This window comes from Yarrowia lipolytica, chromosome 1C (genome assembly GCF_001761485.1).
Source record: "Yarrowia lipolytica chromosome 1C, complete sequence".
NCBI classification, from domain to species: domain Eukaryota; kingdom Fungi; phylum Ascomycota; class Dipodascomycetes; order Dipodascales; genus Yarrowia; species Yarrowia lipolytica.
Window position 1 is genome coordinate 2,701,983 of NC_090772.1, and position 19,860 is coordinate 2,721,842.

At 48.7% G+C, this 19,860-nt stretch overlaps 8 protein-coding genes across 8 annotated transcripts; 6 read left to right on the forward strand and 2 right to left on the reverse strand.

Moving 5' to 3' along the window:
• Positions 1 to 2: 2 nt before the first annotated feature.
• Positions 3 to 257, forward strand: YALI1_C27019g (uncharacterized protein; the record flags this gene model as incomplete). The annotated part of the gene is made up of 1 exon (XM_502022.3): positions 3 to 257. The coding sequence occupies one exon, from the start codon at positions 3 to 5 to the stop codon at positions 255 to 257; it is 255 nt and encodes an 84-aa protein (XP_502022.3).
• Positions 258 to 2,209: 1,952 nt separating this feature from the next.
• YALI1_C27061g (uncharacterized protein) lies at positions 2,210 to 4,120 on the reverse strand (the record flags this gene model as incomplete). The annotated part of the gene is made up of 1 exon (XM_502023.1): positions 2,210 to 4,120. One exon carries the CDS (start codon positions 4,118 to 4,120, stop codon positions 2,210 to 2,212), a length of 1,911 nt encoding a protein of 636 aa, XP_502023.1.
• A 1,263-nt stretch (positions 4,121 to 5,383) lies between these two features.
• YALI1_C27073g (uncharacterized protein) lies at positions 5,384 to 6,046 on the forward strand (the record flags this gene model as incomplete). Its single annotated transcript, XM_068282476.1, has 1 exon — positions 5,384 to 6,046. One exon carries the CDS (start codon positions 5,384 to 5,386, stop codon positions 6,044 to 6,046), a length of 663 nt encoding a protein of 220 aa, XP_068138577.1.
• A 1,538-nt stretch (positions 6,047 to 7,584) lies between these two features.
• YALI1_C27101g (uncharacterized protein) lies at positions 7,585 to 8,187 on the reverse strand (the record flags this gene model as incomplete). The annotated part of the gene is made up of 1 exon (XM_502025.1): positions 7,585 to 8,187. One exon carries the CDS (start codon positions 8,185 to 8,187, stop codon positions 7,585 to 7,587), a length of 603 nt encoding a protein of 200 aa, XP_502025.1.
• A 766-nt stretch (positions 8,188 to 8,953) lies between these two features.
• YALI1_C27109g (uncharacterized protein) lies at positions 8,954 to 10,939 on the forward strand (the record flags this gene model as incomplete). The annotated part of the gene is made up of 1 exon (XM_068282477.1): positions 8,954 to 10,939. One exon carries the CDS (start codon positions 8,954 to 8,956, stop codon positions 10,937 to 10,939), a length of 1,986 nt encoding a protein of 661 aa, XP_068138578.1.
• Positions 10,940 to 12,166: 1,227 nt separating this feature from the next.
• Positions 12,167 to 15,175, forward strand: YALI1_C27141g (uncharacterized protein; the record flags this gene model as incomplete). Its single annotated transcript, XM_068282478.1, has 1 exon — positions 12,167 to 15,175. One exon carries the CDS (start codon positions 12,167 to 12,169, stop codon positions 15,173 to 15,175), a length of 3,009 nt encoding a protein of 1,002 aa, XP_068138579.1.
• A 1,055-nt stretch (positions 15,176 to 16,230) lies between these two features.
• YALI1_C27182g (uncharacterized protein) lies at positions 16,231 to 16,629 on the forward strand (the record flags this gene model as incomplete). Its single annotated transcript, XM_502028.2, has 1 exon — positions 16,231 to 16,629. The coding sequence occupies one exon, from the start codon at positions 16,231 to 16,233 to the stop codon at positions 16,627 to 16,629; it is 399 nt and encodes a 132-aa protein (XP_502028.2).
• Positions 16,630 to 18,811: 2,182 nt separating this feature from the next.
• Positions 18,812 to 19,762, forward strand: YALI1_C27207g (uncharacterized protein; the record flags this gene model as incomplete). The annotated part of the gene is made up of 1 exon (XM_502029.3): positions 18,812 to 19,762. One exon carries the CDS (start codon positions 18,812 to 18,814, stop codon positions 19,760 to 19,762), a length of 951 nt encoding a protein of 316 aa, XP_502029.3.
• Between the last annotated feature and the right edge of the window lie 98 nt (positions 19,763 to 19,860).

A 19,860-nucleotide genomic window follows, 5' to 3' on the forward strand; every position in this document is an offset into this window, starting at 1 on the left:
AAATGGCGAGTTTTGCCGAAATGTTCTTTATCTATCCGTCGCTTTTGGGAATCAAGATGGTGTCGATCCGAAACAACAAGATTGTTCGAATGTATGGCTACACGGACGATCTGCGGTTCTCTCAGGTGTTTCTGTTGCATACCAACTTTGAGGTGTCCATTGAAGCCTCTTCGGCGAAGAACCAGCTCCTGGATGAGTTATGGAACTCGGATGCAGTCTTGTTTGTTTCAGCACGTGACCAGGATAGATTCTACTAGTTCTCCTACACCACCGAGGACTTCTTGACCGGCAGAGATGCAAATAACGAGATGGAGGAAAGTTCCAAGAAGGAGGAAAAAGACGGAGAGCTCAAATCGGCATCTAGAGTTGTCTTGCACACGAATCTGGGACACCGCCGCTACCCTGTTCCCTCAAGCTGCGCCCAAAACCTGTGCCAACTTCTCAGAGTTGTGTCCAATTGAATTGGACACTCGACTCCTCTACCTTCCACCGAATCATCAAGAAGTTTATGAGCCAAGGAGGAGATCCAGACGGAAATTGTACTGGTAGTCAGCATCTGGGGCTAGAACTTCGAGGATGAGGGAAGCAAGGATCGATAATAGACTGGCTGAAGAGAGAAAATGCACTTCTTTTGAACTCGGAGACTCTTCGTTATGGAGCTGAAGCATTGTAAGTGCTTTTCTCTGCTAGTCTCTTCATGATCGAGTTCAATAACGGTGAGGTTGGTGTAATTGAGAGCAGTGAGAATATCAATATCACCGGTTACGGATACATACTTCCTACTAAACTCCTTTTCACCTTCGCCTTAATCATTCTGAGAATGTCCGCCCCGGTATGTGTGACATTAGCAGAGACAGCATCCCCAGAAGTCAGTCCATCTCGAACCTGAAACACACTGCAATATTGCTATGCGAGATCCTGAGGCCCTTTGTGGAAGTAGAGCTACGCGCTCTGACTGAAATGACGTTACGTACTTCAGACTCTTCCTTGGACCTTGCACAGAAATGAGCTCTGGACAACCGCAATAGACAAATTGTTAACGCAGATGTCTTCAAGAAAGAGCAAGACTAGACTGTTCCGAAGCTTGCGTCCTACGACCTGTTCTTCACACACCTCCGATAGTCTGCGAACTCCGTTAGAACATTAATCATTGTGCTTCTGGGCGTGTACTGCAGTTATTTGCCTTCTGAAAGTAGATGAAGAGAGAAGAGAGAAAGAGTCACGACGACAGCTATACTGGCTCTTTTACTCTTCGGATCTCTGCTTTGAAAGGTACTTTGAGTGGTTTGGTATGCCCAGATCGTTATCAAACATCCCGGCCAGCACAGATTGTATGCACGATAACATTTTATCGGGGGTTTACCGAACTCATCTGGAAGCTACTGCCACCCAAGTAACAGCTACTGACGACAGATGCATTGGTTGAAGAGAGACGAAAACACGAGACCGTGTCATATCTCACGCGACTACTCTCAATCATGTGAACAAACTCACTGTGCTGCAGCCGTAGTATCGTACATATCATGTTGAGACACGCCGCCATTTTATACGCTCGAGATCAACTGTAGTGTAAATTTCCTGAATGAGATACTAGCCGAGACTCTCTTTATGTGCCACTGTCCAAATTGCTTGCCCACGCACCCATCAAGCATTTCTGGTACCAAGGCCCCAAAGCAGGTTTCGGGGAACGTGTTTTGAGACTGGCAATGCGTGACGTTCGGAACACTCGGAAAGAAAGAAGGTGATGTGTCAAAAAAGTGCAAATAATGGGGTGAAAATATGGGGCATCAAGGGGTTTATATATTCGTCGAGTGACACAAAAACGCAGGAACAAATCACACATCGGCATCATTATTACAAGACACCAAACTCCAACCACACAATACTACAAACAGAAGACAACTATGGCCAACCCCGATTGCCCCATCTGCCACACCCCCATTCCTGCAGAGTTGATCAAAGACCACATCAAGAAATGCATAATTTCGTATGGCAAACGGGTGGCGGGACAAAAGTAATTTATTTGTCAATATATCGTTCAAATGAGTATCGAGATGGTGATAGCTACTCGTACTACCATCACAGTGTCTCTTGTGTTCGAAAGCACAGGTTACACGTGTTAGTAGGTCTTCTGCTGCGGAGACACCTCTGTAGATAACTCCTTCGTAAATCAATTTGCTAATGTCAGTATTTACATGCGTAAGTATGCTTACTCCGCAAGTCTAGTGGCAGAAGAGCTTCTACTAGGAGCCCTACTGTTCATTCCAAGACCCTTGAATCGCCCTGTGGTAGGAATGTTGATGCTGGATTGTGAAGTCTGCAGCCGTGGAGTATTGCTTCTCATCTCAGAAAGGTCCAGAGCCGACGACGATCGACATGTAGGGGGCACAACAGGACCACTCTCAAGATCGACACTCTCGAGCGTCTTCTTCCATCGCAGTCGCTGTGTAAGGCGAGAGAACTGATTGATAATGCCTCCAGTGACCTTGGTTTTGCCAAGTAGGAAGTACACGACTCCGAAAGCTATCACCAACAGAAACACGAGAGGCAGAGACAAGAAACCAATGTCTTCAGAAGTTCGCCCTTCGCCACCAGGAATCACAATAGTGCTTCCATCCAGCATGCTAGGCACGTATCCTACCCCAACCTCTCGATCGTCGGAGTTCTTGGCGGGAGGAACCTGTGAGGACGAGTAAAGAACCATTTTTCCTAGTGTCCACGACAATTCTTGGTCATCAAAGGTCTCCAAGCTCTTGAACGGCGACACAAATGGCGTGTCTGTGGGATCCTCAGATTCCTCGCCAATCATGGGACCGATAGGAACACCAAATCCCTCGTGCAAAATCGTCAGAACCCAAGTAGCCTTGAAACAGGCCACCTGTAGCTTGTCACGAGAGATCTTGTTAAATCCTCCCTCTTCACTCTCAGCAACAATGTCGTCCCAGTCTCGTGAACAATACTCCTGAGTCTTGTGGGAGAAGACGTGGAAGTTGTAGTCCTCTTCTCTGAGTCCAAAAATATCTGCAGAGGTATACCAATACTCGGAAATACCAATGAATTTGGTCATGGAGAAATCCAGAGCGGGGGCATGCACACCGTTAAACAAACAAGGATGGTCTGTACATGGCAAATGTTTCATCAACAGAGGGGAGGCATTAGCCATACACGCTGAGAAGTCACCTCCTCCAATAACCTTGAAATCTCCGTAGTTCATTGTCAGTCCCTTCATCAAACAAGGGTCGGAAATGATCCCTTCAACGGCCGGTAACGTCTCAAGGTACCGTCTACGAGCTTCATTAGCTCCAAAACCAAGCCAGGTCGATACAAACACGTTCCACTCTTGCAGCTGGCCGTTGACACTGCGTAATCTGACCTGATACAAGTCATCCAGATGCCGAGCGGTTTCTGTTGCGTTCGGAACAAAGGCAATCTGAGCTGAAGCTCCTCCCATATCCATGAACCCGAGGGTGGACGATTCAGACAACCGAGACTCGTCATGAGGGTTCTTGACGTCAGCCAGCTCGTCACGTGACTGCAGAGAGGCCAGGTCCTGTGATTCACCTAACGGCAACCTCAGATCACGTGACTTTAGCCCTTCCACCTTGGACACCAAACTACCTGCGAGGTAGTTCAAACCCAGCCATCCATAAAGCCCTTCCACTTCTCCGTCAATGATTTCCACGTTGGGACGCTTAGCACAGCCACCGGCACCAAGATAAAAGCCCGTGTTTGTCGCCAACAGCTCGCACACTGTGTTTAGTAGATGTTCTCGAACAGGCTCATCCAAAAGTCGCATGCCCGCAGTAGCCAGAAAGAAGATGGGTGTAGAAGGAATAGCAGACTTGGGGACATGATCCATCACATGATCCACGAGAGGTTTGACGTGCTCGCTCCACAGCTCGTCACGCGATCTCCCAGCGAAACTGCTGACTCCAGGGAAGATCTTCTTCTTCCATTCCTTTTCCGAGTGCAACTTTGTCACGCTGTTCTGTTCCAGAAGCGACAGCTGGCCGAGGTTTTTCTGCTGCAAAAGCGCGTCTTCCCACGAGTAGATAAAGACTCTTGATCCGGACGAGCCCGCGTCCACAACAACTCCATATCGTCTTTTCGAGGGGGCCATGTTGAAACTGTGTGGTGAGAGTGTACTCCGTTAGAGCCCTTTTTCCTATGATTTATCAGAGCAAAATCAAGTGTCGCTTACTCAAAGTGCTCACTCGTCTTGCAGATCAACGAGTTAATGAGATTGATCCTGCTGGAAGAGAGAGTCGCAAAAGTCGTCGAGATCTACGAAATTTCGTGACGCCGAAGATGAAATGATACTGCTGAAGATGTCTCCTCTTGTACAGTCCGAGATATCGTTCCTGCGGCCTTGGTCACGTGTATGTGTCGTGTACTGTACTGTACAATGGTTCGTATCGTGCCGTGCTGCAGACTGTCGAGTATGCTATGTTATGCTGCCGTGCTAGTTGAAAGTCACGTGATCCGGTCGGTGGTGTCTCACGTGAAATCGTTTGTGTGCGTTCACGTGATCTTAATTTGGCGGCTCCGGTCACGTTGCGCTGTCGTTGGAGGCTCTCACAATGTCGCAGTGTGGAGTGTCAAGCGCAGAAGCTCTCGATATGCAGGAGAGCATGTGTTGCGTGTTTAAAATAAACAGAGTTTCCGTCACGTGACTTTCTCGGAGATGCACGGGGTGCCAAGCTATTGTTTTCGGGTCGCGGTGGTTTCTTTCAATTTCGGCAAGAGAAAAGTGCAAGTACGATATTCTGGGATTATGGGCCATGTTCCATTTTTACATGGACGCTTTTTTTAGTCTCATGTAGCATTGAACCTTAAACGAGGACGTGTATAATTAGAATATTCTGGGACTTGTGGGACAGTATATATATACTCATAATACTGTAGGTATGGAATTGTTAGTTAAGCCAGTCTGGAAGTACAAGTAATTGTACCACTCTAGAGTTCGTTTCAGGGGATCATTTGATAGCTCTTCGCGTGTATAATTCGTTACTTTTACTTGTACAAACAAGTACATACTGTAGCTGGTCTTGCACGGATCGGCTCCACTGGTTGTCGAACAGAAATGGGCAGAATCGGCATTAATCTGAGCCGAAATACAAGCTGAATTGACTGGGAAGTCCCCGAAAAAGAACATTATAATCTTCGTCTAGTGGTGTTGATTATAGACGAGTTGAACTCGTTTTGACAGACTCACACGGTTTCAAGTCCGAGTCCCAGTTTCACATTTAATACGACTCGTGCACTTTTTTTCATGTATTTTATATATATATACATATATATGTATTTCATTGCCCGTTTGACTTCTGACAGCTCGTTTCACGTCGTTTTTCACTCCAACTAAGCTTTAGTAAAAGCGTCACTAATGCACTGCAGTCCTTCCCCCTCCACACATCGCGAGTCTTGCCCTCAGCGAGCTATCGTACCACAGACACAGACAAGCAAGTGGCAGAGAAGAGCAAGTCACGTGACACAAAACAGCCCACAAGTCTTGCAACCACCATACATGTCTCCGACATTGCGTTCGTACCTGCTTTCGATCCCGCCCTATTCAACAGTCGGCTATGGAGGGCCTCGAGCTCAACTCGCCAAGCAGTGGACACAGGAAGGTGGCCATTTATCTGCTTCCGAGTACCGACATTTGCAGTCGATCAAAATCGTCTTTCTCAGCAAGTGCACGCCAATGAATCCAAAACTTGGCGATCCTCCAATCACTCACTTGTACCTGCCGTCACTATGTAACGATGCTCTGCTACCAATAGACGCTCATTTGATCAACCAGCGTCTTTACTCACTTCTGGCGTTTCAGAAAAGCCCTGCCATTGATATCCATGTGCCTGGAGCCGACCTAGATCACGTGATACCTATTCTCGCCACGGAGAAGGAACAGGGCATGACCAACTTGAGACAGGTCTTTGAGAGATGGACAAGAGTGAGACATAGCCAGGTGGAGATTCCCAGCTCACCGGAATTTGGAGGAGATAGTGGATTTCCACATGACTTACCTAGTTCTCCACCGGACATGTGAGTGAGCCTGTGCGGTCAGAACGCGATGAACATGAAGGCATACAGAAGGCCATACAGCTGCTATAAGGCGGAATGTCGCGTGAAAATCAAGTGGGGGACACAGTCTCCCGCTTCATTGTGCGTCATGACTATCGCATACTTCACCTAGCACTTTCACTTGGTGAGCAGGAAGTTTGGCTACCTCATGTGGGCTTCTCTCACAAGCGACTTGTTTACAAGTACGAGAAAAGGTACTGTTTCAGTCTAGTATAGATCTTGGGAAACGGCCTCGCTACTATAATGGGAAGCACAGGAATTTCACAACTGGTTCACATGGCATAGCCTACCACCATCTATGAAAATGACAGAGAGTTTACTTGGTCTTCTTTGAGCCACGTCGTGTGCCACCTCAACCTATGATAGCTGAACCAAACAGGGCGATTACACCCTCCGAACTCGATATTTATTAATTCATTTATTTATTTCAGCAACCCACCTCGGCCTCTCAGCTGGTCAAGCCCGTGGAACGTCTCACATTGGATCTGCAAATAGATTTACATCCAACGAGCTGCATTCCATCTGTTTTGCGTCATCTATAGACAGGAACAATCCCATCTGTTCACTGTAAGAGACTTCGTCAACCAGTCCGACCCGCTACCGCAACAATTGAAGCTACTGGAGTCCGTGGCATCTTCAAGGGTCGTCCAAGGTATTGGAGTCTGGAAAGAAGACTCTGAGGAAATCTCATCTCAGACATGCTCCCACAAGATATTGTTGATGTGATAAACCAACATGAAGACGATCCGAAAACCCAAGGATCGCCCAACCCTGTCTGATCCCGAACTCTGGTCCGTGAGATATACGACTTGACGGTAAACATTGTTTTCGGCTTCAAGTGCTCTCGGATCCCCGCTCTCCATCGATTGGAAGTCAGATTGAGGTCAGTGGAGCGAATGACGACCCAGGACCTTGGAAGAAGGCGCAACTAACTCCCCAGAACACTCAAGTATAGTAGACATGGAGCCCTACTCAACCTCGAGAAACGCGAGCAAGGAGCCAACTGCAACGTAACCCACGTGACGCCGAAAGCAATGACCAAAAGGAGCTGAAGAACGAGCTCAAGATGTCAACACGAACGAATTGCCAAACTGTCTGAGAAAATGGAGAGTAGAGATGATACCAAGACAGGTGCGGCAGTTGCCATCCACAGCAAGCACCACTACAACAGACACGGCTCCAACCTCGATTCAGACTTGTGAATGGGTACGAGAAGCTGGCTGCATGACTGTCAAGCTCATCATAAGTGTGACTACAGACCGGACTACTGTACCGCAGACATGCCAACAATAGACGTACCATGGATAGTGGAGATGATATAAGACTAGGACTTTCTAGACCAACATAGCTACATGCGCGCTCCTAGACACTGATACTCACCCAACTTACTTAGCACGAAATAACCAATAAATTACATTACAAAATCAAACCTGTAGTCTGAAGAGCGACCCTCCCTGATTTCTCCTGAAGCTCCTGGGTCGAAATTAAACACAATCCTTCACGTTAGTCCTCGTCACGACCGCCTAGAACGTCAGCAAGCTCGATCTCGGGGTCCTGACTGTCTCCACTGGCCTCGCTCTGTTCACTCATGCTCTTATCGAAGCTGTCTTCAGCTACCTCTTCAAAGTTGAGTTCAAAGTCGTCAATAGCAGCAAACTTGGCAGCCTGTTCTTCCTCGAACATCTTCAGCTTCTCGGCCCGCTCCTTATCAGATTCACGTGATCGATGTGTGACACGATCGGACTCTTCCTCAGATTCAGACTCCTCGGGCTCTTCGCTGTCAGACTCGCCGTCTTGCCGGTTCCGTTTTCTAGCCTCCGGAAGTAACATGAGATCCTTCTCAATCTGGTCTGTCGACGACGAAGTGTTTGATTTGTCGTCGCTTTGCTCATCACTCACGTGATCCTCCGCGACCTCAGTATATACCACAGTCTTTCGTTGTCGAGAACTGGACCGCCGGGAGGTGGTCTGGTTTTCAACATTGGTGATCGTGGACAGGGGAGTTCGAATCTCGGTGTTGGCGACGACATTTTCGGCCAATTTTTGCTCCACAAGACTGTTTTCGTCCGTAGCAACAGCCTTGCGTTTTCGGGCGGGTCGAGGCATGTTTCTAGCGTGTTTTATCAAGTGTTGTGCAGTGGAGATAGTTGTAGGTGAAAATCACGAGACGCGTTTCAATTAAGTTGGTGTTTTGGGTTTGACTAAATGGCACTGAGCGCGAGCTATCAGGGGGAAATACCAGCCGGGATGTTGAATGAATGGCACCATCGGACTCCCCCGTATCAGGGCTACAACTTGGTATTACTTTTGCAATTTCGATTTTCGGATGCGTCATCATAATTTTCGGATTTTGCCCAGCAAAAGACTTTGACTAAACTTTCAACTATCGGCTTCAGATTAGCTAACTAAGTAGGAAAGAAAACACTCGAAACCACATCCTTGATAATACCTCAGGAAAGAGCTTCACTGGCATGAAAATGGAAAAAAGCCTAGAAATGCTATCTTCAAACACATGTGTAACAATTTGGTTCAATCAGAACGTTTCCATATCTTGATATTTGAATCTCAAAACTGTTCAGTCATCGGAACCCTAATCCACTGAGTCACCATGGTGAGAAAACGGGCAACAGTAGCATGTAACTCAACGTATAACTACGCTAGAGAGATTTTCGAAGAAGGAATCAGGTATATACAGAGCTCCAGATAAATTACCGGCTTTATCCGTGCAATATCTGTCTTGGGGGTCCCACAAGAACCTGTCCAGATGCCAACAGCCAGATTATATCATCACCCGTGAACTTTATGCGGGACATACATACCTCGGTTGATTGAGAATGATGGTAACTAGGTCCATTTTTTGGTCCAAATTGAAATGTTGCAATGCGAGGAGGGTTATAGTCACCTGTATAGCGAGTTTTACAAACCTCACAGCCCTGCACCCCCCACATCACCCCCTACTACAACCCCCACTTTGGCCGTTGAACCTTACTTGTCACTTCTACATAAAGCACAGGCTTCCCCACTTAACATGTCTCACAACACCCCGTCCAACAGGTCTACAATGGTGTCTGAAACGAAACACATGATCCCTGTGGGATCCCAAGGTGCGGAGCTCGCTGGAATTCTCAACGAACCGCCCTCGGCCGTCGACAACCCCAATTTCAAGACCATTTTTCCCCCCAAGGTGGTTCTGATTCTCCATGGCCAAGGAGGACACAAGGACTACTGCTACCAACGCATGTTGGGACAGGAGCTTCCCGGAGAGAATGGCATGTGGACCTTCCGACTCGATTTCCGAGGTTGTGGCGAGTCTACGGAGGATGATCACCACAAACTGAAGGACGTGAACTGGCCCGAGTACAAGGTGACTAAGCCGATCCGAACCATCAAACGGGACGCTGAGGATATCGAGGCGGCCGTGACGTGGCTCCAAAAACGTGGTCTCACCGTTTGTGCTTTGGTGGCACACTCCAGAGGCTGTTTGGCAGCAATGGAGTGGTTCCACAACGGCATCAACGCCAATAAGTTTATTGGTAGTGGCGGAAACACGGTGCTGCCGGCCTTTGTCAATTGCTCGGGACGATACAAGACCCACGAAATTTGGGACAAGCTCAGAGAGGGCTATGGATACACGTGGAAGGAACACAAGCAGTACCGGTCTGTGGAGAACTTTGAGGGCAAGTACACTAAAATGCTAGTGAGCATTGAGGAGCCTACGTCGATTGCAAACACAGACATTCCAGGTCACTGCAAGGCGTTTAAGAACGCAGGAGGACACACACTGACCGTGTTTGGGTCGCGCGATCAGGTGGTCAATGTGGAGGATGCTGGACACTTTGCGAACGCCCTTCAGCCCCGACACCATCTTTCCATCATTCGAGATGCTGACCATAACTTTTACGGTGACGAGTTGCCTGCCGAGAAAGGCGCCGAGCCTGGAAAGCGACCCAAGAAGGTCAATTACAATCCTCGAGTAACCAAGATCATCATCGACTGGCTCAAATCCGAGGCTTTCCACGCCAGAGCTCTCAATGACATGGCCACTATCGGAACTGTGACTCGGTTTAAGGATGTGGATGGTATCGACAACTTTAGAGATTATGGAGGGTTCCAGCTCGATTCGAAAACATCAATCATCCAGGGAGTTCTATACCGATGTGCTGACTTGCGAAGCGTGACCTCTGCTGGCGTGGCTACCATCAACCAGCTTGGAATCAAGGCTGTGTTTGATTTCCGATCGGAGATTGAAGTCACTAGAAACGGTTTTGGCAAGGTAGATGGCACCGAGCGTGTCCATACCCCTGTCTTCAAGAGCAAGGATCTGTCTCCTGAAGCTCTTGCTGAGCGGTACAGAAACTTTCTGGATCCCATTGAGGGCTTCAAGCGTGCCTACGACGAGATTCTGACTGTCGGAGGCCCCTCTTACGAAAAGCCGTTGCGGTTTTTGCTTGAGAACCCCGGTACACCGATGATTGTGCATTGCACCGCTGGCAAGGACCGAACTGGTGTCTTTTGTGCTCTGGTTCTGCGTCTACTTGGTCTGGATCACGACACAATTTCTCGGGAGTACGAGCTGACTACTTTTGGACTCAGAGAAGCTGTTCCTCGACTGATTGAGGCTCTTTCTACCGAACGGGCCGAGTGGAGCGATCCTGCCATGGCGGAGAAAATGGCTAACATGCTGTCTTCTCGGTACGATTGTATGATGCAGGCACTGGATCTGCTTGAAAACAAGTTTGGAGGAGCGGAGAAGTGGATCATGGACAACTGTGGATTCACAAAGGAGGATATCGAGACGCTGAAGAAGAATCTCATTTCTCCTGTGGAGCCTGGGTGGGAGTTGAGCTATAAGATGTAGCAAGGAGGTCCTTCTGAGCGAGTATCTCAGCCCCGTCAGGCATCCCCTTTCACAGCACCTGTATGAAGGTGTACTGTGGTTTAGACGTATACATATATATAATACAGTTGTTAGATGTTAGATGACCGAATTCAGTAGACAATAGATGCGCGATATTGTCCCAGTGTAGTATAGTCTGGGTATAGCCTGTACCCTACGTTATCACAATGCGTCTCACTTCCATCAGCATCGAAAATTACAGTGTAGAAAAAAATTGACATTTCTGACACTTTCAAAAGAGATACTGTAAAAGATGGTACGTACTTGTACCAGAACGACATCATCTACATCAACCACTCTCAACCACGGAAAACGATCGCATAGACGTCTCAAGCCAAGGTTAGGGCTTTGAATGCCACGGAATCGCGCTGTGTAGCGCCACCAAAACGCCCTCAGCACCCAGCACAGACGCCGCACCATGCACCAAGCGCAAATACTCGATCAGTCATTGGAGCAATGCCCAATGGGGCGGCAGTAGATTTGGGCCGTTTCGATCTTGTACGTTTTGGTTGGCTTCGTATTTCACGGGTGATCGACATCCAGTTGAACATTGCTTGAGGCAATTTCCCTTAAACAAGTGACAATTTTTGCACAGATAATTTTTCGTCTTTTCACACCCACTAAATTACCCATCACTGTATTGTACGGTACAGTACGGTGATTATAATTAGTGTGCCTGTGTCAGTGTGAGATTTAAGGTTTTCCAAGTGTCGTGTTTTTCGACTGTCTTGAAGTGGACATTTGGGTTGACTGAAAAGGTCGAAAATTCGAACAGAAGGTTGTAAGTTGGTCGTGAGTATAAATACCACGTTTAATCCCAATCTGGAAGCTGTATCCCGACGTACAGCTCCTCCAGTTTCCAGCCATTCGCCCCCCGAAGTCTATCCTGAACAAACCTCCCGTTCTGTTTAGGTTTGTGCACAAGGTTACCGGGGAAACGGTTGCAAGTGGATACGAGATGTGTGGAGAATCAGGGCGGGTGGGGATGAGGCGGAGGTGATGGTGTTGGCAGAATGGGTATGGTGGTGGGATGGTCACGTATGGGCTGTTATCGGAACGGTGTCAGTCTATTTGACTCGGCTCTGGGCCATCCCACCACCACATCCACGCACTGTACACATTGCTGTACAGAGGTGACCTGCAGTCCGCAAAATATCTGCAAGAGGAAAAGGAGGGGGATATATATATATGTATATATATACAGATCCGAATTGTTTGTGTCATTTGCAAGTCACGACACTGATAATATCACCAGAGCACGACAAACCAAAAATGATCATCACATACGAATGTCAGACGCCAGACAAGCCGTCCACGGTGCAGTTGGCAGGCGACTTTTGCGACTGGCAGCCCCAGAACATGACTCCTGAAGAGGATGGAAACAAGTACACGTACGATTTCGACCCCGAAAGTGGCAAGAAGTACCTGTACAAGTTTGTGGTAGATGGCGAATGGGTGCTTCAGGACGGCGTTGCGACGGCTACCACCGAAGATGGTGCTGTCAACCATGTCATTACAGAGGCCGAGTCCTCTGCTGCTGTTGCCAAGCGCAAGAAGAACCAGAAGAAGAAGGCCAAGAAGAAGGCCAAGGCTGCTGCCGCAAAGGTCAATTCGGATTCCCGTTCGTCCTCGGAACCCTCCTTCACTCCTCCTCCCACTGCCTCGTCCGAGACCACTTCCATGAACGCTTCTATGGCTCTGGATGATCCTCGGTGGGTCATGGTTGATCAGGCAGGCGCCATGGTCATGGATCTGAACAAGGCCAGCGGTGAGTTTGATGATTTGGATGCATTGATCTCTAGTGGAATCGCCAATGGAAGTATCGGTAATGACCCTGTTCCTGTGGTGGATAAGGGAGCCAAAATTGAGGAGGTTGTTGAGAAGGTTGAGCCGAAGGCCGAGGAGGTTACTACTGAGATCGAGGCTGATACCAAGGGGGAGGATGAGGAGGAGGTCAAGGAGGCAACTGCCGTGGATGAAGAGCCTGAGATCAAGACTGATGAAGTTGAGTCTGCTGAAGCCAAGCAAGCAGAGGTTGAGTCTGCGGCCAAGGAAGAGTTTGAGGTTGAGAACACCATCATTGAGTCTGTTGAGCCTGCTAAGAAGGTCAAGGCTGAGCCTGAAGTTGAGGAGGCAAAAACTGAGGTTGAGGAATCTAAGCCCACTGACAATGAAACCGAGGTTGCTGAGATTGAGACTAAGAGTGAAGAGTCTGTCGGGGAGTCTGTCAAGGAGTCTGTCGAGGAGACTACTGAGGACAACTCTAAGAACTTTACTGAATCCGACCAGGTTCTTACTGATGAGTCCACTAAACCTACCGAGATCGAGGTAGCTAACCCTGAGTCCACTGACACTCTTGATACTGAGACCGCTGAGTCTGAACCAGCTCGAACTGAGGAGCCTCAAACAGATGAGACTGAAGTTGAGCCCGAGCTTGAGACTGGAGTCGTGGCTGATCCTATCGAGGAGAATGCTGCTGAGGTCGCCGAGGCCATTAAGGTTAAGGACGATGAGTCGGAGGTTCTGTCTAAGGACATCTCTGAACCTGTCGAGGAGGTTGCATCGGAGCCAGTCTCTGAGGAGCCAGTCTCTGAGGAGGACGATGAGTCGCAGGTTCTGTCTAAGGACATCTCTGAACCTGTCGAGGAGGTTGCATCGGAGCCTGTCGAAGAGGAGCCTGTCGAAGAGGTCATCTCTGAGGAGCCTGTCGAAGAGGTCACCTCTGAGGAGGCATCCGAGCCTGTCGTCGAGGAGGCTACTCTTCACGAGACCCCTATTGAGGAGGCTGCCCCTGGGGTTGAGTCTGAGGAGCCTATCGCTGAGATTGAGTCTGTCACTAAAGAGGCCGAGGCTAGCGCTGATATCGAGACTGAGACTGAGGCCACTCCCGCTGAGACCGAATCCGAATCGACTGCACCCATCGCAGCCAACGAGCAGGTCTCCGAGGTTGCTGAGGTTGCTGAGGTTTCCGAGAAGGTTACTCTCATTGAGGAGGAAGCTGAGACTGTTCAGTCTAGCGAGACTGCTGATAATTCGCCTCACAACTCTGGCGAGCCTACTCCCGAGCCTACCGAGACTGCTGAGGCTATCGAAATCGCTGAGAAGGAGGTAGCTTCAGAATCGGCGCCTATGGATAAGCCTGAAACCGAAGAAATTCTCGAGTCCGAGCCCGTTGATGAAGCACCCGTTGTGACCGAGACTGCCAGCAACATCATTGACGAGACTGAAGCTCCCGGCCAGGAGTCTGAGGCTGCAGGTGAGTCTGAGGCAGTGGAGGAGCCCAAGGCTGTTGAGGAGACTCGCGAGGAGACTCCTAGTGAGTCCCATGAGACTACCGAGCCTGTCGCTGAGGTCGCGGAGAAGTTTGTGGAGCCCAAGGTTGAATCTGAGGAAGTTGAGCAGACCGAGGAGGTTAAGGAGACTGTCCCCGTGGTCGTTACAGAGGAGACAGTCTCCGTTGAACCGGTTTCTGAGTCTCCCACTAACCCCGAAAAGGATGAGGTACCTACCGAGGCGCTCGTTGAGACTTCTACGGAGCCCTCTGTGCCTAAGATCAACGAGACTGAGATTGTCGACGTGGCCGTTGATGAGTCTGTTCAGGTTGCTGACGCCACTGCTGACGAAGCTGAGGTGATTGAGCCTGTTTCTGTAGCCCAGCCCGTGATCAAGTCTGCTCTCGTCCAGGCTGGGCCTGAGGTTGAGTCTGTAACTGAGGTCACTGCACCCGAGCCTGAGGTTGAGACTATTGGCGACAAGTCTTCTTCGGAATCTGCTGTCAAGGTCACCCCCGGTATTGCTGCAGCTGTGCCTGCAATTGCAGCGGCCGCCGTGTCTGCAGGAGCCGCAGTTGCCGCCGTGCCTTTTAGCAAGAATGAGCCTTCTGTTGATTCCGACGCTGTTCAGCCTGTTCCCCCGTCTTCTGCAGGATCCGAACGCATGGTCACCGCAATGTCCGAGCCTGTGACCACTGATGAGGCTTCCAAGGCTAACCCTGAACAGACCCCCCGAGCCAGAAATGTGTCATATGGCTCGATCGCCGAGGCCGAATCCGACGCTGGTTCCGACGTTGAGGTGCCATCTAACCAAAAGGCCGTAAGCGAACACCGGGGTATCTTTGTGTGGCTTTACGAGGTCATTCTCGCTGGTATTTTCAGCAAGTTGACTTCTCTTTTTCGGCGACCAGAACCCAGCAACTAAGCAGCCGACAAAACTGTAACTAAGCGCGCCGATAGACCTAAGCACCGGCGTACAGAAGCAGCCAGCCAAATCATATAATCTGAATGAATGATATCCAATGAGTGATGTAAGATATGTCTACAGTGTTCGTGGGTGCATGAGACAGCGTATGAATGCACGGTTGGTACATTCTTACTGTACTTGTATAGCTATTGATTATGTATGAATTAGCATAGTATCTGGACGAACTGGAGGAGGAATCTACAGAATGTACTCACACCTGTATGAATTGGTACAAAAGGCCTTGTAAATGGGTGCTGCCACCTCCATGAACCTCTTCACTTTTGTGTTTCTACAAGTTCAATTCATCGCGTATAGTATGCTTTTTCTAGATTGAAATTTCAGCTGGTGCAGTAGCCCCTTTTTCCGCATTCCCGTTTATGACGAGGCTTCCTGCCAGGCCCGTACCTGTATTTACTTTTGCGATTTACTTTTTCATTCTATGGAGATATTTGAGGGGAATTGATGAGCCGCACGGCTGGGGGTGGTGCTAAAACACGCTGGAGCGGCGCTATTGGAATTCTGAAAGCGGGATTTTGTTTGGAGCAGCCAAATTGGCACCATTGAACTTTTATATCTCCATGTTTACCTATATATCCTCTGGTGATTGTGTGGTGCTCCATTTTTACATGTACGTTGTTCTCGCGACCTGTCTCGTGGCGTGAAAGTTTATTTTTGATGTCCGAAAAAGCCCCTCCTTTGGTGTTCTCCCATTGGCCAATAATCTCGGACATTCCTCCCTGCGGCGTTTAGCGTCCCAAAACAGCACCGTCGGTGTTTATTACCCCCGTTGGGACTTTTTCGGAGCCAATTTAGCTTAGCTCCCTCATTCCAAAGTTCCTATCATGCACCGATAAAGTATAGACGTTGGGTGCATCGAGCTAGAGACACGATCGGTGAAATATCGCTCAACGATATAAATACCGGCTCCAGCCGTCCATATTCGACATCAGTTCTCTGACACACACTCACACAAACTCACAAACACTCACACTCACACACATCCCTCTTGAACAATGTCTGACGTTGAATCCATGCACTCTGCCCACTCCGAGGAGGAGTCCTTCGACCACTCCAAGGACGAGGCCCCCGAGCACCATGAGGCTGCTGCCGCCGAGGAAGCCCCCAAGCCCGCCGAGGAGGATGACGACATTGTTGTCAAGCCCGAGCGACTGTCTCGAGACGAGTGGCTCAATTCTCTGGATGCCACCTTCCACTTTGGCTCCAAGAAGCACCAGTCCATTCCCGATGACCTCAAGATCCCCATTGCCATCTGCTGTCTTCCCAAGGACAAGCGGCGATTTGTTATGGCCAAGCTTGCAAAGTGCCGACGACAGGTCCCTGTTGATGAGGAGGAGGTCAAGGCTCCCGTCGAAGAGAAGAAGGAGAAGAAGCACGCCGCTGGCCCTGAGTAATCAAGGGCGTTTAGATTGCATTAACATAGAATAGAATACAGGTTGGGTTTTAAATATAAAAGCGAAGCAGTAGAAGCGGAATTGGACGAATGCAATATGAACAGACTGTAGATATTCTGAATGAATTGCACAGCGAGGATACGACCATCATGTTCAAGAGGACCACTTCGACTGCACTCCTACTTTTGGATAGATGTATCTCCTGGACCAGGACCCTAAGACTGTTCACCTTGATTTACTCGGTGACTGTACTTGTACATTTCTCTTTGGTGAAGATGAGCTTCATTCAAAACACTTCTGTCGTGACGACACGGCTAAGACGCTAAATCGTCCTAGTGCGAAACTCTCTGGCTAAGATCTTACAGGTAAATACTTTTAGTGAGACAGATGATCTTATGAGTATTGCTTTTAGTGAGTCTCAAGATATGCAGTTAGCCGTGTGCTGAAAGAAGCCGCTAGTGGTGTTGAAATTAATAGCAAGTCGATTTTTATGGGCTTGTCAGGGAAGAAAAGCTCTCTCTTGCTACTTGTAGTGTGATTGACATACCTCCATCTGTATTGTATGTTCTACCTTTTGTGGACATCTGTCGGGGCTGGCTGCTAGCAGTGTCACCTCAGCTAGTCCGACCAAGGACATACAGCAACAACACTTGTATAGGTTGATGTCTTCTGAACCATTTTCAGGATGACACGTTCCTCACTCAATGCTGCTTCTCTCAGACTTGATCCCTTGTCATTTTAATGGTGGATGACGGGTGTCTTACTCACAACCAACTGGTGTATAACAAGGACTGCAAAAATTCGCCAAGAATCATCTGATCTAAACATGGGCATTCTCCATCTATTGTCTATGGGGACTGTAGTGTGACTCATGCCATGATTAACGGGAACGCGTGATAAATGGGTGGCTAACAAAAGTGAGTGGATATCGCGGAAACAGGGAGATAATAGAGACAACACATGCGATTGGGAGAAACATTTCGTATAGATCTAGAATCGGTCCTAGCAAACGATCTCCAACTATCACCGCCAGACTATTTGTCATGGAGCTAAACACTCCTGTCTCTGGTGCCAAACCATAACCATGTACTCATCCGAATATGTAACCCATGACTGACGGATCAAAGGCTGTTTTATCGTAGACGAGCTCTTGGGTCTCGAGGGCGTTAGACATGTTTCCGATCGGTGTCCGAGATGCTAGATGTGCCGCCTCTAGCCGCCGGAGAGTGGGGTTTGCACCATATCTGTAGGTATGTACAGCTCCAGTTGTTGCTGTCACCAACTTCTTCATCTAAAAACCCGATCCTGGTGTTATGGTACCCCAATTCGGCTGGACTAGACACCCGCAGCAAGTGTCTACGCCCATTATGGCTTCAATTAGACTACCGAATAAGAATATCATAGATTCTTGTGTTATTACTACGTTCCATAGACAAACCCATTCTGCCAAGAAAAAAACCATATGCAGCTGACCAATTGCCGAGGTCTGGGGTAGACACAGTGCATGTCGATTATGGGAGGCAAATCTGTGCTCAAAACACTTTCAATCGGACCTCAAGGATATTGACATACTACAGCTCGCTTCTAGGGCCGATTAGTCATCAGGAACACCCCTAACAGCCAACCTAACCACCGTTGAGTCCAAATTTGTGCTTGAACTTTAATAAATTTCATGCGGCGTACAACTTGCATCTGAGACGCTTCCTGCACTTCACGCAACCTGCATTAACGCGCGCCCCGAACTCAAATACGCGGAGTTAAGAATGGGGGTGACAAGAGAAAATACCGTCATTTTGAGGACTTTGTGGATATTTTACAATATCGGTCGGTTATTACCGACCCACTGAGTATAATTATCTAGTTTAAATTCTAATAAATGCACTAATCCCCGACTTGAGCGCATATCGCTCATCTCGTCTTTCCGTCTACAATGGCCGGAGATGCAAAGTAGATTTTTCAACGGTGTCTGCGAGTAAGGAAGAGGGATTCCGTGTGACTCAGCTCTTGGCTCACCGTAGCGCCGTACACTGGCTCGCCCATAGATTGTCCCGTATATATATTGCACTCTAAGACCTCTTGGTACACAGCCGCACTTAGTCAGAGAGAGTAAAACACCTCACCCAAGGATTAACCATCAATCCCTTATCTACAGTACAAGTACTGATACACCAACACCACAGCCATGTTTGTGCTCACCAACTCCAAAGCGGTGTTGCCATATCTGGGCGACTCGGAGGTCGTCGAGGACAATGTGGAGGGTCTCCATCTCCCCCCTCCAGAGGACGAACTACCCTCCTTCACACAGGCGATCCAACAACTAGCGCATGAGTCAACGCCGTTCTACCCGGCCATCAAAACCACAGACACAGACCTGCTGCAACTGGAGGAGCCGTTGACGATTGAGCTCGTGCAGAAATGTCCCCTGGGGTCCGGCACGCAGTCCACCTCCATCTGGTCCACCCAGGTGCTCAGCCCAGGCACCCATATGCCAGACATGGTCAGTTCGACACTCCGAGACGTGTGCATTCCCATCCAAAACTCCACTCCAGAATCGGTCCATGGCTACCTGTCGTACTCGATACGAGTGTCCTATGTGGCCAGGCCCAAGAGCCGCTTTTTGAAGAAACCACAGAAAACCTCGGCTTTACTGCCTCTCACGATCCTCAGAAACGCCCCACAAAGTGATACAGATACAGACCGAGGAGCGCGCTATCTATGGCCCCAAAGAGCAGATGTGACCTTGCAATTGCAACACTCGAAACTCGTCAATGATATCATCAACCTCAAAATGCACGTGACTCCCCTCCAGGATTATCTCCCTGAAAAGAACGCCATCAAACTGAAAGGAGTCGAGGTGATTCTGACTCAACAAACAGGTTCAACCACAAGCACATATCCTCTGTTACGAGACATGAATCCGCCCAAGACTCTCGATTACTCACTAACCGTCAAAAATCTGCCTCTCAACTCATCCACATCTCCCCAGCATCCCTACCCGGTATCTCACCTGGTATCTACAACGCTTCGGTTCCAGTTTTGGGAAAACAACAAGGTCAAATATTACGATGTGCGATTCAAGACCAAGGTGTCTCTCAACCTCAATGGCGACGCTCCTCCTATTTATGCCACTTAACTAATTATCTTTTTATGAAATGAGAAAACTGAGAAGCTGCCGTAGAGATCATGTAACGCCCCCTACGTAGAGCTTTGGATATGGCGATCGTTAATTAT